Source organism: Saccopteryx bilineata, chromosome 2 (assembly GCF_036850765.1).
Source record: "Saccopteryx bilineata isolate mSacBil1 chromosome 2, mSacBil1_pri_phased_curated, whole genome shotgun sequence".
NCBI lineage: Eukaryota > Metazoa > Chordata > Mammalia > Chiroptera > Emballonuridae > Saccopteryx > Saccopteryx bilineata.
In genome coordinates, this window is record NC_089491.1 from 265,884,820 (window position 1) to 265,898,292 (window position 13,473).

At 47.4% G+C, this 13,473-nt stretch overlaps 1 protein-coding gene across 5 annotated transcripts in view; it reads left to right on the plus strand.

Annotated features, from left to right (window-relative positions):
• The window catches only part of NOS1 (nitric oxide synthase 1), a 153,272-nt gene that overhangs the window by 109,135 nt on the left and 30,664 nt on the right, over nucleotides 1–13,473 (plus strand). For all 5 annotated transcript variants that reach the window (XM_066260480.1, XM_066260484.1, XM_066260482.1 and 2 more), the window contains 6 exons: nucleotides 2,975–3,114; nucleotides 4,341–4,515; nucleotides 8,020–8,121; nucleotides 9,505–9,699; nucleotides 10,120–10,205; nucleotides 12,967–13,111. In XM_066260480.1, the coding sequence (XP_066116577.1) occupies nucleotides 2,975–3,114; nucleotides 4,341–4,515; nucleotides 8,020–8,121; nucleotides 9,505–9,699; nucleotides 10,120–10,205; nucleotides 12,967–13,111 (843 nt within the window). The remainder of the gene's footprint in view (nucleotides 1–2,974; nucleotides 3,115–4,340; nucleotides 4,516–8,019; nucleotides 8,122–9,504; nucleotides 9,700–10,119; nucleotides 10,206–12,966; nucleotides 13,112–13,473) is intronic.

The window sequence follows — 13,473 nt, forward strand, 5'->3', positions numbered from 1 at the left end:
TACTTTCTCATATGTGCCTTGACCGTGGGCCTTCAGCAGACCGAGTAACCCCTTGCTTGAGCCAGCAACCTTGGGTCCAAGCTGATGAGCTTAGCTCAAACCAGATGAGCCCGTGCTCAAGCTGGTAACCTCAGGGTCTCGAACCTGGATCCTCTGCATCCCAGTCTGACGCTCTATCCACTGCACACTGCCTGGTCAGGCCCAAACTGTCTTTATTCACAGACTTTTCTTAGTTTAATGTTACTACAGGGAGAGCAGCAGATAGACTACTGTTTATTCTTCCCGAAACCCCCTTTTCCCTTTGGCTGCCCCCAGTTCAGCTGGTTCTTTCACAGATGGTCAATCAGTCATTTTTATGCCATTACCTTTGCCCAACCCTCATGATGGGAACCATCATCCCATCTCACAGATGGGTAGACCGAGTCTCACCAAGGCCAAATGACTTATCCAAGGCAATAAATGAATAGAGGGAAAGCTAGAAGTACAGTCCAAACCCCCAGCCTCCCACCTGGAGGAGCGTAGATAACATATGGAAACCAGGTCTAGCATCCACCTATTCTGAGTTGGGTGATATGTCAAACTCCTCTCATTCATTCATTCATGTGTTGAAATACAACTCTTCTACTCACACAACCCTCTTTGGGTGGGCTGGACTCTCCCCAGTGCCAGCACAGCCACTATTGCTGGCTTCCCAAGTCAATTCATAAAAGCCACCAGGAACACAAACACACCCTCCGAGGCTCCTCCCAGGTGGCAATGCGGACAGGTAGCACCGCTGATGCATGGTAGCTTACAGCATCCGTGCCCGTGGGTGGCACCATGGGCAGACGCCATGCCCTCCATGATCTCAGGAATACAGGTCTGGTACTCGCTGTTACAGATCACCAACTCATCCCCTGTTGAATTTCATCTTTGTCTTTTCCTCCACCCCCCTCAGACCCCTCCCAGTACCTCCCCCCAGAGGTACTGGCGAGGCAGGGCTGCTCTACTCCCTAGGTTGCTGCTGACTTCATTTGCACCTGGCTTTCCTTATTGAAATGTTTCTCTCCTAAGGAAGGGGCTGTAACCAGGGTGACCAGGAGTCGCACCTGTGCCGGTGTAGATCCAGCCAGACTCTCTGCTCCACTTGGCTGAGCGCTAACTGCTGCTTTGTACTAACACAGCAGAGAGAACCACCCCGAACATAACTGTGTAACTGTATCTTTTTTTTTTTTTTTCTAGGGAAAGGTTCATGATAAGGCTTTTATTTGTTTGTTTTTTTGGTGTTTTTTTTTTTAGATTTTATTTATTCATTATAGAGAGGAGAGAGAGAGAGAGAGAGAGAGAGAGAGAGAGAAGGGGGGGAGGAGCAGGAAGCATCAACTCCCATATGTGCCTCGACCAGGCAAGCCCAGGGTTTTTTTTTTTGAACCGGCAACCTCAGCGTTTCTAGGTTGATGTTTTATTCACTGCACCACCACAGGTCAGGCATAACTGTATCTTTGAAACACTCCCATCCCAAGCTGTCCAACCTGGGAGCTCCAGGTCACAAGTGGCTAGCAAGCACTCAAAATGTGGTGGGTTCAAATGAGAAGTGCCAACGAGTGTAAAATACACACCAGATCTCCAAGACAGAACAGAAAAAAGGGGAGTGGAAAATACCTTGTTAATAAGTTTTCATCTTGATTGCACATTCAAAATAATATGGTGGGTAATACTGGACTAACGCATTTATTATACTTATTAATAAGTTGATACATTTATTGGGTTAATATATTTAATTGTAACTTAAATAGCTTTACATATGTTAATATTAATAACTTATTTTAAAATGTATTATTAACAAATAAATTATGATATTTAATACATTTGATTATATTACATATTACCCGTATTTCCCCATGTATAAGACGCATATTTTTTCAAAACATTTGGGGTCTAAAAACTGAGTGTGTCTTATACAGTGGTTGTAGATTTTTTTTACTTGCATTTCCCACTTTTCTGTGCTTGTTTTGCACTCATTGTTGAAGAAAGTGATTCGTCATCGGACATAGATGAGGACAAGCTAATGGATGGGAGTTTTGACAGTGACGAGGGTGACGAGGAGTTGTATACATTTTATGATGACTAAAACTTGAGTTCAATAACTTTATGTAATACATTTTTTTTCAAATTTTGGGCCCCCAAATTAAGGTGTGTCTTATACCTGGGAGTGTCTTATACATGGGGAAATGCGGTATATATTTTATGTGTTTATTGGATTAATAAATATATTGCTTATTTAATTTTAAGTTCAAATATATTATTAAAATATTGTTGAAACCAATGCTTTATTTAATCTAGTATTAAGTGAATATTAATATAATTTATATATTATAATTAATTGCTTAATAATTAAATATAGAAACTAAAGAACAAAATTAATACCTTGTTTAAATTATTTTCACCTGTTTTTGATTTAGTTTACTTTTTAAAATGTGGCTACTATAAATTTTAAATTACGTATGAGGCTCGCTTTATATTTTGATTGGACAGCTCTTCTAACAGATGCATGCATTTTATGCACAAATTCTGAAAGATTTGCCCTCAGCAGATTTGGTAGATTTTCTTTATCTCTCAGGGCACACAATGCAAACACTTCCAGGGGAGTGCCCACTGTGCGCCAGGCCCGGTGCCTGAGGGCACTGCCAAAGCAATAGTGTGATTCAGCCCTTGCCCTCGGTGGGTTCTCGTGGGCAGAGAAGATCCAGGAAACATAACAAAGCCTGGTGCAGGGGCACAGGCTTGCCCTCTGTCCTGGAGGGCCACCAGCAGTGATGCTGGTTATGTGGCGATATCAGGGAGACCTTACAATGGAGGTGGCCTGGCCTCCCGAGGAGGGGGTACTGGTGGGCCAGAGCCTGTGTGTCTGCCCCTCCCCATTGCCATCGTGTTTGGAGGGCCTGGGTCACAGTGGCCCGACCTGGTGGCCTGACCTGGCTGGGTCTGGTTGCAGATCTGCATACAGCAGGGCTGGAAGCCCCCGAGAGGACGCTTCGATGTCCTGCCCCTCCTGCTCCAGGCCAACGGCAACGACCCCGAGCTCTTCCAGGTTCCCCCGGAGCTGGTGTTGGAAGTGCCCATCAGGCACCCCAAGTAAGAGGGCCCGGCATGGAGTGGGTGAGGGCGAGTGGATTAAGCCAGTGCCCCTCTCTGCCCATCCCGGTACCCCTGGCTCTCTCTCCAGTCCAGACATGGGCTGAAAGAGGGGTCTTGGTTCCAACCCTTACCGTGGGGCCTCGGCACAGCAGGCCTCCAAGGAAGCAATCATTCCTCCTTGACCATCATTTCTGAATTATAATCTTCCTCCTTACCTCATTCCTAAGCTCCCAACCCACACGTGCCCTTTTTCTAGCCCTGAGGGTTGGATAAGCAGAAGTACCTACTGTGTTGTTGCAGGCACAACTTTCAAATGGAAGGAGCCATTTAAAACTCTATGTGAGCTGCTGTGAGTCAGGCCCAAAAGGAATTGGGAGCCAGGAAGGAGCTGTGAGGACTGGGGCCAGCAATGCCAGCAGAATTTGTCCTTTGAGAGCAAAGGACACCCACAGTGAGGCCCTGGCCTGGGGATAGAGTTGAGGCAGCCACTAAAAAAAAAAAACAAACAAAAACTCAATAATCAAGATAAATAACATTTTAATGCAATATTTTAAAATCAATAATAATTTTAAAATATCTGTGATGTACAATGTACCAAAATTTTAAATAAAGACAGGGTCCAGTTCAGGACTGAGATTAGAGTGATGCAAACCAGATAAGTCATGCAAGTGCAGAGTGGAATTCTATTTTTGTTTAAAGTTTTGATATCACCCAAATATCAAGTTAATTCCAATAAAGTTCTGCAATGGAAATTTTATGCTACCTAGAGGCATGCAATCACCTGACCCTACTGGGCTGCAGGGTAAACAACATTTTAGCTGAGAATTAAAGTGTAAGGAAGAGCTGGACAGACACAGAAGGAAGAGAGAAGATCCCAGGAGGAAAGAACTGCCGTGCAAAGGCCCTGGGGTAGGCCTGGACTAACTTTCTCCTGGACTAACTTTTAGACTGGGTTTGGGAGAAAAATAGCCACTCAAGGCAGTGGTTTCCAGGCCTGGATGCCCATTCAAATCACCTGGGAAACATGTTAAAATACATATTGCCAGACCCCAGCTCTGGAACCTATAAGTCTATAGGTCTAAAGCAGAGCCCAGCAATCAGGTTCTGACATAGTCAGTCCCAGTCAGTTGCTGGCATTTCAGCCCAGACTAAGGATATCCCACCCACTATCGGCCTCTGAGATGCCCACACCATGGTGAGCTGGGCTGTGTTGTTCTCTGCAGGTTTGAATGGTTCAAGGATCTGGGGCTGAAATGGTATGGCCTCCCTGCTGTGTCCAACATGCTTCTGGAGATTGGTGGCCTGGAGTTCAGTGCCTGTCCCTTCAGTGGCTGGTACATGGGCACGGAGATTGGCGTCCGCGACTACTGTGACAACTCTCGATACAACATCCTGGAGGTGAGGTCCCTCCATAGTCACCATGATGGGAGAGCACAATACAGAAGGGTGGTCTCAGCAGTCCTTCCCCACAGCTAAGCTTTGGAGCATAGATGCGGGAAATGGGTTAGAACAGAACCTGCAATCTGGGGCAGCCCCTCGGAATTCCAGAGGCGTTATGGCACTAACAGCGCAGATACTGTGGGCTAGGCACCATTCGAAGCCCTTTTCATGTATTATGTGCTCATTTAATCCTCACCACAACCTCCAGGTATGAAAACCCCCTTCCACAGATGAGAAAACCAATGCCTTTGAAGGGATGAAATGATGAGCTCAAGATCACTCCCCTAGAAAGGGGCATAGCCGGGATGTGAACCCAGTCTGCTTTTATGGTCCAAGTTTATAACCACTCTGCTACATTGCCTCTCATTATCAAACTCTTTTAGAAGGGTTTGAGAATGACCCATGAACTTGGGACATTTTTTTTGTCTCTTTTCTGAAAAATAAAGGAGGAGGGTTGGCAGTGACTCCCCACCATCCACAGTGGTTGATGGAGAGACAGATTTCCTGCCTGCCTGAGTCATCCTCATGTACGGAACGGCGCTGGGGTGGACTGCTTCCTGGTGCTCCACTTTGGTGAAAGCATAGGTCTTGCTGCAGTTTTGTCAGCAAATGTTGCTCCTGACAATAGTTGGCTGTGGTTGGCCTTGTTTCACAATAGGGCATTGAAAATCTGAGAAGTTAAGTGCTGGACCTGTGTCAGTCAGCAAATAAGGTAGAGTCAAGATTAGAACTTAGCACCAAGCATGTATGTGGTTGAAGCCCATAGGCGTTGACCTGGATGGACCTCAAGGGCATTATGCTGAATGAGCAAAGCCAGGCAGACAAAGACAAACTGTGTGCTCTCACTTAGGGGGCTCTGAAAATGCCAAACTCAGAAAAATGGAGAGTAGGATGGTGGTTACCAGAGGTGGGGTGCATAGGAATTGGGGAGATGTCATTTACATTATACAGATGCACAATTTTTGGAGCACGAGAGCTCAGCATCGTGAGATTAGTCAACAATGCTGATCTAAATGTCAAAGTTGCTAAGAGACTAGATCTTAATTGTTCTCACCACAAAAATAAATCAATTACATTCTGTGACAGAGGTGTTAAATAATGCTGCAGTGGTAATAATCCTGCTGCAGTTTATACATGTATCCAACTGACACCTTAAACCTGTACACCTTAAATTTACACAATGTTCTATGTCGATTATATCTCACTTTAAAAAAAAAAATTTAATGGGTGTTAGCCTGGAAAACAGAAATTAGGGGTCCTCGGCCTCACCATACACTGAAATTACGTAGGGAGCATAACAATTCCCCTGGGGTTCCACTCCCCAGGATTCAGGTATGATTGCTTCACAGGTGACCTGGGTTTCAGCATTTTTCAAAGCTCCCTAGAAGATTTTATGGGGCAGCCACTGATTTGTACAGACTTCTGGCAAGAAAGACAGACATTTCAGGCAGTTTTCATCGAGATGCCGCTAGTTGCCTTTGGGGTGTTTTTTTTTAAGTTGTATTTCCTCCCCCCCCTTGCAACTAATTTCTATTCTTTTAATCAAACTAATGTTGTAGAAATAACAATTGCAGCTTGACTGACTAGATACATCCTCCTCCTTTATATAAAGCTCAATTTTTACATGTATTTATGTAAAGCAGCAAATTTCTTACTTTCGGCATTTCTGCCACTGCCAAAGGACCCAGAGAGAGAATTAATAAGCCCACTTCCATGAGCTTGCCTCCATTTCCATTGCAACGAGTGGTCACTGGGAAACTTAAATGAGACTCCCGCTCACCCCCGCCTCCAATTCCGATTGCCACTGTGTGCCCGTGTTGACAACTGAAGCCGGGGGAAGCGATTTACCCAAAGCTGAGAGATTGTCACTTTCTCACCCCATAATGAGACCTGGGTCCCCCACAAGTGACGAGAATTGACAGGGGAAGTGAATGCAAGGCTCTACGTAGTGAATTTGCTACTGGGTTCTCCCCACGCTTGGCATCAGCTCCCGCTTCAGCTGGAGCCATATGCAAATGCCAGGGGTTGTTTTTCCCAAGCTGCTCTGGTAAAGGAAGCGGCTGGCTGGGCAGTGGCTTCCAAGTCCTGGGCAGTCATATCTCCCTGGGCTCCAGCTCTGAGGCCAACTGACTCTATGGAATTTGAGAAAACCCAGGTGCCTCTCTGAGCCTCGGTTTCCTCGTCTGTCAGATGGAGTCAGACAGGTGTCCCCAGGAGCCCAAAACTCCCGTGATGTGGGTGGCAAGCTGTGGCCACTCCAGACAGGGAGTAGGTTGTGTGGGGAGCTGTTCCTACCAGAAAGTAGATGATGCCACTCCCAGTGTAAAGCCCTGCTGAGACCCTCCACATCACGTTTGGAGTAAAAGTCCTGGTTCCTCGGCACATTCACCAAGATACTGCATGATTCTGTCCTGCCTTCCTCACTGAGTCCCCTTGGCTCACCGCCCTCCATATACACTGGCCACCCTTCTATGGATCAGATGCTGTGAGCCAGAACCCACCCCGGGGTTTTTGCATGTGCTGTCTCTCTGTCTAGAGCCTTCCCTTCCTCCACAGGCAAATGCCTTTCTTTTTCTCATCATTTGGTCTCCCCTGGGATGCCACCTCCACAGTGGGCCTTCCCTGACTCTCGTGGTTCAATGAATCCTGCCCCTATACCCCTGGGCTTTCTCAAATTCCAGAGAGTCAGTTGGCCTCAGAGCTGGAGCCCAGGGAGATGCAGCTGCCCAGGACCTGGGAGCCACTGCCCAGCCAGCCGCCTCCTTTACCAGAGCAGCTTGGGAAAAACAACCCCTGGCATTTGCATATGACCCCAGCTGAAGCAGGAGCTGATGCCAAGCATGGGGGAACCCTCATCCCATTTCCGCATGTTATTTTCTGCATAGGGATAGTACAAACTGTCTCTCTCCCTCACTAGAAGGTCCGCTCGATAATAAATGGCCAGCCAAGTTTCTCTCTAGTTTCCTGGCACTGGTATAGGCCTTCAATAAGAAAACTTCAGAGTGAGGGAACCCGTTAGCCCAGGGGTCCCCAAACTACGGCCCGTGGGCTGCATGTGGCCCCCTGAGGCCATTTATCCGCCCCCGCCACATTTCCGGAAGGGGCACCACCATCTCATTAGCCAAAAGCAGGCCCATAGTTCCCATTGAAATACTGGTCAGTTTGTTGATTTAAATTTACTTGTTCTTTATTTTAAATATTGTATTTGTTCCCGTTTTGTTTTTTTACTTTAAAATAAGATATGTGCAGTGTGCATAGGGATTTGTTCATAGTTTTTTTATAGTCCGGCCCTCCAACGGTCTGAGGGACAGTGAACTGGCCCCCTGTGTAAAAAGTTTGGGGACCCCTGCATTAGCCTATGAGTTGATTAATTAAGAAGTGCATTCATGACACTAGCTAGCCCTGTCCTTCCTTAGGCCGAAGTGTCCCAGCCTGTGAGTCTGTGTTCCCTTCCCCTTTCAGGAAGTGGCCAAGAAGATGAACTTGGACATGAGGAAGACATCCTCCCTGTGGAAGGACCAGGCTCTGGTGGAGATCAACATTGCAGTCCTCTACAGCTTCCAGGTAGTGCTGGGTCCCGGTTCTCAGGCCTCCGAGAGGAGCTACACCTGTCAGAACCTCAAAGCAGAAGGTTCAAGAGCCCTCGCTGCCAAACACCTTGGGGGGGATCTGTCCACCAGCGGGGTCCACCTCCCATCATGCATGCCATTTTCTCCATTATTGTTCTCACATGTGGACTGTTTGAGGAAGAGACTGATTGGGGGGGAGGGGGTATGACTTGTTGCCTCAGGTTTTTTAGAACTGATGTGGGAAGCATCATCTGTGTCTTGCTTAGGGACTCAAACTATGCCTAACAGAGACAAATCATCATTGTTGGAAGCACATGGGCCCCTCCATGCATGTGGCCCCATAGTAAATGGTGTTTACGGTAGATAGTGTTAATTGTATCATTGAAACCATGACGGTTTTGAGAGCAAAAGAGGGTCACTACTAATCATTGTGCTGGTACAATGAGCATAGGTCAGGATTCTTCTGAGCAAACCAGGAGAGCTGTAGAGGTCATGGTCTATTACTGAGACCAGCTCTGTCGTCTGGGGGCTGGCGATCTTGGAGGCTAGACCCTCGCAGACATACATGAGGGGCACAGAGAGACAGTAAAGTGAACATAATGGACAGGCAGGACTGTCAACCATAGGTCCCCATGTCAGGAGTAGGGAGCATGGGCACACTGAGGACTATCCAGGGAAGAGACAAGTGGAGATAGGGTCGGGGAAGGAGTGAGGTTTCAGGAGTGAAAGGAGTGAAAATGACCGAGTGTGGTTTGGTTGACTGTTACGAAGACTGACAAGCCCGAGACAGCAGTGGTGAGTGAGACGAGCAGTTAAAAAAGACAAGTTCAGGAAGGGAGGAAGGGGGCAAGGCTTGGCGGGCACAGAAGGAAAGCACTCATTAGGTAAGGTGTGAGTGCCAACGTGCAGGATCACCCGGGCAGTCCACCCACCTCTGCCCTGACTTACTTTGCTTTAATTTTAATAAAGTCGACTTGATGAGTTTAACATATTTTATTTGAAGAGGATTTTGTATCACCACCATGAATGGAGAGCCAAGATCAGTTGCCCTAAATAGAACAGAATTGTACATTTAAATAAAGAAACCAATAAATACAAGGAATAACAAAACAAAGCTGTTAAAGTCTAGCCAGATAAGAGAAAGGTTCCCTTCATTAAAAAAAAAAAAAAAGGGAGATTAGCAAGAGAGGCCTTAAAGATATAGTAGCACCAGACACAGACTTCCTCCTGGGTACAATCAGAAGAGATGCAGAGAAGCACTCGCCGCTGCCTACAGCCACCCCAAGGACCATGCTTTGGGAAACGCTGCTCTTTGGGGGAATCCAGAAACACCCCAGCTCTCTTTCCTCCTGACTCCTTGTCCGCTGTCCATCCACAGAGCGACAAAGTGACCATCGTCGACCACCACTCGGCCACCGAGTCCTTCATTAAGCACATGGAGAACGAATACCGCTGTCGGGGGGGCTGTCCTGCAGACTGGGTGTGGATTGTGCCCCCCATGTCTGGCAGCATCACACCTGTCTTCCACCAGGAGATGCTCAACTACCGGCTCACACCCTCCTTCGAATACCAGGTCCTGCCCCCTCCCTGCCTCTGTTCGCGCTAAGTCTCCGGTAGCCTTGGGTGTGTGATGCTTAGAGCACATCGCAGTTCAGACTAGCCCTTTGGACACGTACGTGCTCAGTATACATGCTTGGTCAGTGGCTACCTCATTGGGCAACACAGCTCTAGCCGAGACACTAATGGAGACAAAATGAGTAGTCTGGGGTCTTAAGGAAAGTCTTTGAGGGGGACTAAGGACTGAGTGGGAAGGTCTATCAGGACAATAGAGGGAGGCTGGACCAGCTACTCTGTGCAAAGACCCCTGTGGTCACTAATTTTAAGGGCTGAGAGTTAGGCATGGCTGGGCAGCCACAGCCTTCAGGGAGTCCGGAGCATCTCCCAAGAGGGGCCCGATTCTCTCACTACAGTAACCGTAGTCCTCTCTTCCCAGCCCGATCCTTGGAACACCCACATCTGGAAAGGCACCAATGGGACCCCCACAAAGCGGCGAGCCATCGGCTTCAAGAAGCTGGCAGAGTAAGTCTCCTGAAGTAGGTGAGGGGTATATGTGCCCCCAAACCCAGAGAGCCCCAGTAAAGGAGGCCAGGCAGATAGTCATGCCTCTGACCTCTTATGTGATATGATTTCTCTACTTTCTATGCCTTCGTCGCCTCAGAGTCTGGGATGTGAATGTCGCTACAACTCTCCTTCCCAATTTTACTTTCCTTACTCAGTTTCATAAGTTCTTTCCCTGGAGTCAGGGGTGTGTTGGTAAACCAGTTTTCCTAATAACAATAATAATATTAAAAGTAATATTAGATTTGTAGCATTTGCCAATTGCCATGGAGTAAATACGCCCACTGTGGCCAAGTTTAAGCTACCAACAGAAAGTCATTGAACCCATAGTAGAGAGGAGCTGGGGTGAGCTGGTTTCAGAACATTACTGCCTAGTAGACAGTGCTCTTGTCCAGGGCTGAACTCTAAGTTCACTCACTCACTCATTCATTCATTCATTCATTTGACCAACAAATGAAGATGAGTGCCTACTCCATGCCAGGCACTGTGCTAGGCTCCAGGGTTGCCATCCTGAGCTCACAGCCATGGGTCAACAAATCATACAAATACAGTCAAACACTGCAGGTGCCACTGAGGAATGATTCGTGTTGCCATTAAACAGACTTAACGAAATTTGGGAGGACAAAGAGGGCTTCCTTCAGGAGATGACAATTGGGCTGAAGAACAAGATAAGACCTAACCGAGCACAGAAGGGAGAGGAGGGAAGGTTATGGACCAAGGGTACGAAAGAATACCTGTCCTGAAGAACACAGAGCCAGCCAATGGGCCAGCTGAGAAGTGGGGCAGGGCCGACCGAGATGCTCTAATGGGGAAGCCAGCTTCTCCTAAAGAAAGAGAGCTCCACCGGCCCATGGGGAGGTAGCTCCTATTTGGAGTTAACTTTTTGGCGGAGGAGCTAGGTAAGCACTGAGCTCCTCTCTTTCCTGAGTGCCCTGGGTCCAGATCTCTCTATGCGTGGAATGTAGTTGTAGAAGAACAAAAAAACACTATGCATACTGCGGACCACAGAAGCAAGACACGGGTGGTTCTTGGAGGGACTCAGACCCGGGTGCTGGCTCTGTGAATGTGGCCCATGGCATCTCTCTGCCCTTCTCCCCTTCTCCCTCTCCTTCCACCTAACCCCATCTTCCAGCCACGCAAGGATGCATAGCAGCCATTCTTTCCGTGAGGAGAGAATCACAGATATTCTCAGGGAGGACAGCTTTTGGCTTCCGTTCACTTCATCTGTCTCTGGGGGAAAATGGGAGGGAGAAATCTAAAACATTAATTGCACTATTAAGATTGGGGTAGAAACAATGGAAGTTAATTATAGCTGCTTTTTTATGCTCCGATCGTTCAAAGGGAACCCTCCAGGCACCTTTTATTCCTCTCTGTTCCCCACCACCACCCCCTAACCTCAGTGCTCCTGCAGCGTGGGTGGTTTTCCTGATTCTAAAAAGTGACAAACTTACCACCAATAATCCCCAGGTGGGAGTAATTAGCAATTTTTCTACACAGGGATGCCTAGTTAGGGTGGGCGTGCTTGCTGAGAAGGGCAGCCCCGGCGTTCCTGAGCCTCTGGCCTCTCTACCAACCCCAGATGCTCGTGGACGGGAAGGAAGAACAGTGGTTCTGAAGTCTTCATTTAATGACAAAGAGCCTAGATTTGACATTGAAACTCCCCTAGTCTACAGGAGTAGCATCCTTTTTAAAATCCGTTCCTTCTTTTGCTAGATACATATCTAGTGCCTATTGGGTATCAGGCTCTGTGCAAGACCCTGGATATGCATGACTGACTAAACCAGTCCTGGTCCTTCCTTTGTGGACCAATATACCTCTAAAATCCCTTCGAACTCAATACCTGGTGATTTGTTAGTGATCTGTTTCTCCCTTCCTCTCTCTCTCACTCTTTCTCTCTCTCTCTCTCTTACACACACACACACACACACACACACACACGCACGCACGCACGCATGAATGTAAGCCCCAGGACAGCTGCTTGTCCATAGCTACATTCTCTGTGTTCTTAAGCTCCAATAGCAGTGCCTGGCACATAGGCACTTAACACGTCTTCGATGAATAAACAAGCGGGTGCGTGGATGAATGATCACCTTTGGAGGACAGTGCTTGGCAAAGCAAGGTTCTCAATACTACTGGGATCGAGCAATTCAGTAACAGCCCAGCAAAATTAACCAACCATTTTAGCTCATGACTTGTTGCTCTGGAGGGATTTCATAAAGGGATCACAAATAGTGTCTAAACCAGGGGTCCCCAAACTTTTTACACAGGAGGCCAGTTCACTGTCCCTCAGACCATTGGAGGGCCGGACTATAAAAAAAACTATGAACAAATCCCTATGCACACTGCACATATCTTATTTTAAAGTAAAAAAAAAACAAAACAGGAACAAATACAGTATTTAAAATAAAGAACAAGTAAATTTAAATCAACAAACTGACCAATATTTCAATGGGAACTATGCTCCTCTCACTGACCACCAATGAAAGAGGTGCCCCTTCCGGAAGTGCGGCGGGGGCCGGATAAATGGCCTCAGGGGGCCGCATGCGGCCCGCGGGCTGTAGTTTGGGGACCCCTGGTCTAAACTCAGGCTTCGAGTGTCCCTGAGGCCATCAAAGATCAGAAGAGTAAGTTCTCTCTGGTTATATAGTTCATGGATCATGGTTCTTGCCCCCAAATCTCAGCCTGGCATTTCCCATTTTCCTCTCTATCCTCTTCCTCCCAGGGCCGTCAAGTTCTCGGCCAAGCTGATGGGGCAGGCAATGGCCAAGAGGGTCAAGGCAACCATCCTTTATGCCACAGAGACAGGCAAATCGCAGGCCTATGCCAAAACCTTGTGTGAGATCTTCAAACACGCCTTTGATGCCAAGGTGGGTAGGGGACACTGCGAGCGCTCCAGCTGCCTGTGGTAAATACAGTTGGGAGAGGAGAGAGGGAATTCAACAGAGTAGGACCCTTTGAGAATGGACGAAAGCATGGACCAGGTTTCCTTAAGCACACACACGTACCTTTTCACTAATTTCAAGGGACTATGTGATGTTTCTCTCCCTGTGAACCCTCCAGGAGTCCAGGAACCACAAAATGAAACCCACATGTCTAGTGCAAAATGGTAGCAGGTTTATGAAAATCAATTTGGGAGGCAGTTTAAGAAGCTCTGAATTCAATACAATCGAATGGGTTTCTTTGCTGCAGGACCTATCAGACAGAGCCTTTAATCTGCAAAGATGTGCTA